At 40.1% G+C, this 3,882-nt stretch overlaps 1 protein-coding gene across 1 annotated transcript in view; it reads left to right on the top strand.

Annotated features, from left to right (window-relative positions):
- Positions 1 to 3,882, top strand: part of DOK6 (docking protein 6) — a 388,437-nt gene that overhangs the window by 153,253 nt on the left and 231,302 nt on the right. Inside the window, exon 4 of the mRNA XM_019518785.1 lies at positions 3,003 to 3,122. Within this exon, the coding sequence (XP_019374330.1) occupies positions 3,003 to 3,122 (120 nt within the window). The remainder of the gene's footprint in view (positions 1 to 3,002; positions 3,123 to 3,882) is intronic.

Here is a 3,882-nt window from a genome sequence, read left to right as displayed (position 1 = left end):
GCTCATGTATGCCTACATGAACCCACCATGCCATTAGTTTTGAATGCTCTTCAATGAAGGAACCATTGGAGAATGGCAACTTGAACATGTGTGTTTAATGTAATTCCCTTCAGGCACCTCCACACTAGAGCTTAGTCCAGTATATTTCAAAGTAAAACTGGCCATACACTCAGTCTGAAGTCAAGGCCATGATAGGAAATAAAATCAGCCAAAGACTAGCACAAGTACTGGAAAATAAAATAAGGGAGTATAAAATGTAAGTTGTTCACTCAACTGTAAGAGGCCAGGTGAAAGTCATAAATTCACATTGTGAGATCAAAGGAAGTCCCTGACATTTCCTCTTGAGAGGTGGAAAAGGATTTGAACATTTTGATTCTTCATTAATGGTTTATCCTGATCTAACTGATGGTAACTATCACTGGGTGCATCTACATGTGCCTCTTTTAAACAGGCATAGCATAAAATTGCCATTTTTAAGGCACATGGCACGTGTCTACATGTGCATGCCCTTAATGCATCTTAAAAGTATCTCAAAATCTTTAAATTGGAGATTTAAGGCTATGTGAGCCTAAATTTGATACCTGCACAAAGCAGATATTAAATTTAGGTGCACATAGCTAAGTCACAATAGTGCACATGTAGATGCGCTAAAGTGCATTAACGCAGCGTGCATCAATGAACACACACCATACTAATGCACATTCGTGCATCTGCATGCGGGCTAATGCAGTTTAGCTATTCACACCTAAATGTAGTATGACTTAATGTGCATTAGTGCGTCCAATTGTAGACATGTGTCTAAATCTCCTTAATGTGCCTTAAGCAAAGGCGCATTAAATTTAGGCATGCATAAATGCATGTCTAGGCGCACCAATTGAGGTATAAGTAGTAATAACTAGTACTAACAGTCAAGGATTGAATTAAATTTGATTATAGGCAGAACCTGGATTTTTAAAAGAGGGTGTGTAGCTTGGGAACGTCAACCAGCACTATAGAGGTGACTTCATGCTAGTCCTAGCTTCTCCTCCTGCGGCGCTGGGCAAGAGGCACTATTTTGTTCCCTAAATCATATAAGAATCTCCCCCAACTCTACTCTTTCTCCCTTCCACTCTGCACTCAGTGTTATCTGTCCTCCCCTCCCCTTTCTCCTGCTCCCTATATCTCTGATGTCAGGAAGGGGAGACATGTCTATTGCTGCCACTGCCCTGGCCAGTCCTGCCCTAGTATAGCAAGGGCTATGTGGACCAGCTGTGGTGGTATGAGGGTTCCCCCTCCCTGTGCCTGCTCCTGGGATAGTGGAGAACTCCTGGGGGGACTGGGCAGGGACAGGGAACCCACCCACTGCTACCACTGCTTCTTCCCCAGCTGAGACTACCTCCCTGCACAGTCCAACTGGAGTGAGGCAGGAGAAGTTCTGAAACTCCCCTGTCCCCAAGTCAGCTGGGAACAGCAGAAGCAGCAGGCAGGGGAGGAGGAGCAGGGAATGAGATGGGAGGGTAAGTGCCATTGAATATGGAGGTGAAGGGAGGAGGTGCCAAGAACAGGGGATTTATATCCACTTCACAGACTTACAAAGCATGGTGCAAAGGGGATGTGACCACACTACTGCACTCCCTCTGGATCTGCCCCTGAATTGGATCACTGCAAGGGGTTGCAGCTGGAGACAGGCCCAAACCTAATCCACAGATCCAAAGACCCTGAAATCTGTTTACAAATATCTCTTATTGAGTTAAAAAAAAAGATGGAGAGAGAAGCATACCCCAAAAATTGGAGTTTGCTTTAACTGAATGGTGATTTCCCCACCACCACCACCCAAGAGCTGGGAATCTAGCTGTAAGAATCACGTGATGAAAAATCTCCTTGTTACTTTCCTTAAAAGTCTTCCTTTGAATGTATAGTAATATTGGGCTGTATTCATGACTATAGTATTGATTTTACATTTTCTTATTTTTCTTATATTGCTTTACATGTATTAATATATTGCTAAATGTGTAGCAGTCACCTATTCTTGAATTTATGATTGCAGGTGCAGGTCAATAGTGTGAGGATGTTTATATTTAGACAGCCATAAGCATTGTTTTAGGAAAAATGACAGTCCTTACATAGTGCCATATGTTAGCAAAGAGACCCAATCAGCCAATGAGGAAGTAAGGATCCATATTTGAGGATCTTACACTGTCTCATTGTATTGTGTGTCTGCACTCTTATTGTGAAGTAATTTTTACTTCATAATAACTTAATTCATACTAAGCATTCGTACAAGCACATGATCAGCTCTCTGACCTTCACAGTCGGCAACAGGGGCTATTACGGTTTCTAGTAAATAGATGGTATGAAAACTGATTTGCATTAAGCAAAGAGATGAGGGAGTTGCTAAGGGCGTGGATACACACATAGCATATCTATGTAACTTACACTGGTATATAGTCCTGCATTACTGAACAGTAACTTTATTCTGGAATAGAGTAAATTATTCCAGTATAAAGCTGGATGCCAGGTGTCCGTATTTGCTACAGAGTAAAATTGATTTGCTCTATAATAATTTTGTGCATCTTTCACATTAATACCTAAGGACTGTTAGCAGAAGTGCCCTGCCCCCCACGCTCTTAATTATCAAGATGAATTTAAAGCAACAATAATATTTCTGTTCAAAAGAAATTATATTCATGTGGTGTTATCCCACTTTTTTCCTCACTTTGTTTTTCAGCTAGCAAACATGGCATGCGTCTTATGGTTGTCTGAAATGATACTTAGCAAAATGAACACATTACAATTAATTTTTACCCACTCCTAAATATTTTGGAAGCACAGTTCAGGGTTTGTTTAAGGGTTTTTAAAACAAGGGACATTAGAATTTTGTTTTCTTCTTTTGAATAGGAATTACTGTTTTTAACATATTTATAAATCTAGACTGTTAAACACACACTTTACATTGTGCCTTCTCTTGAATGAAATGTTGTATACTTGCCAATAGTGTCTTCATTATTTATGATTCTTTTCAGAACTGGAGGCAGAGGAATGGTGCAAACACCTTTGCATTGAGTGTCTAGGAACAAGGCTTAATGATATAAGTCTTGGGGAACCTGATTTGCTTGCTGCTGGAGTGCAGAGGGAACAAAATGGTAGGTTATCTGATTTGCTAATACAAAGTATTTGATGGTTATCTGATTTGCTAGTACAAAGTATTTCACTTCTTAGAAGGTAAACTGCATTCAATATTCTTTTTATATCTCCCAGATATCTCCTACTAATCATTAGAGCATGGCTTTATTTTAGAAATATAACTATGTGTATATGATTAATAAGGAGAAGTTGACCACGTTACAAGAAGTGGGAAAATTTAGTTTAATTATTGTAATGAGTCTGTGACAAAGAAGGCATATATGTATATTCTATAATCAGTGTATCTACAAATGACATGGAAAATTACAATCGTGACTTCTAGCTCAAGAAGCAGCCTCTGCATAATGAGAGATAGCAGCAGGTATTGCAGTACTTCCCTTGAAGAAACTAATGAACATTTAAACAAATCAGCTATGTGCACCAAGAACCATTTTTAATTATGCATGCATACAATGCCTAGCACAATGACTCAAGAGCCTCTAAGCATTACCAAATGCAGATAAGAAATGTAAGTGCAGGGGGTAGATAGCTATGACGAATGTCTTGGACTTGTCATTCTTCCTAGGTATGCAGATATGGCCAAAAGTTTTGACTTGACAAACTGGGAACATCCAGATGGGCACACGTGTCTCTTGCAGCATCTCAGAGCCCTCTAAGATGCTGCAGGAGGCACATGCAAGAACACAAAATGGTCTCCGCACTGCAGATTTGCAATGAGGGGGCAAAATTAGATCCCAGGGATCCAAAATACCTCGGGGG

Source organism: Gavialis gangeticus, unplaced genomic scaffold (assembly GCF_001723915.1).
Source record: "Gavialis gangeticus isolate Ggan-Ray unplaced genomic scaffold, GavGan_comp1, whole genome shotgun sequence".
Taxonomy (NCBI): domain Eukaryota; kingdom Metazoa; phylum Chordata; order Crocodylia; family Gavialidae; genus Gavialis; species Gavialis gangeticus.
The sequence above is the reverse complement of the archived record's forward strand: the minus strand, read 5'-3'. Positions and strand labels throughout refer to the sequence as shown.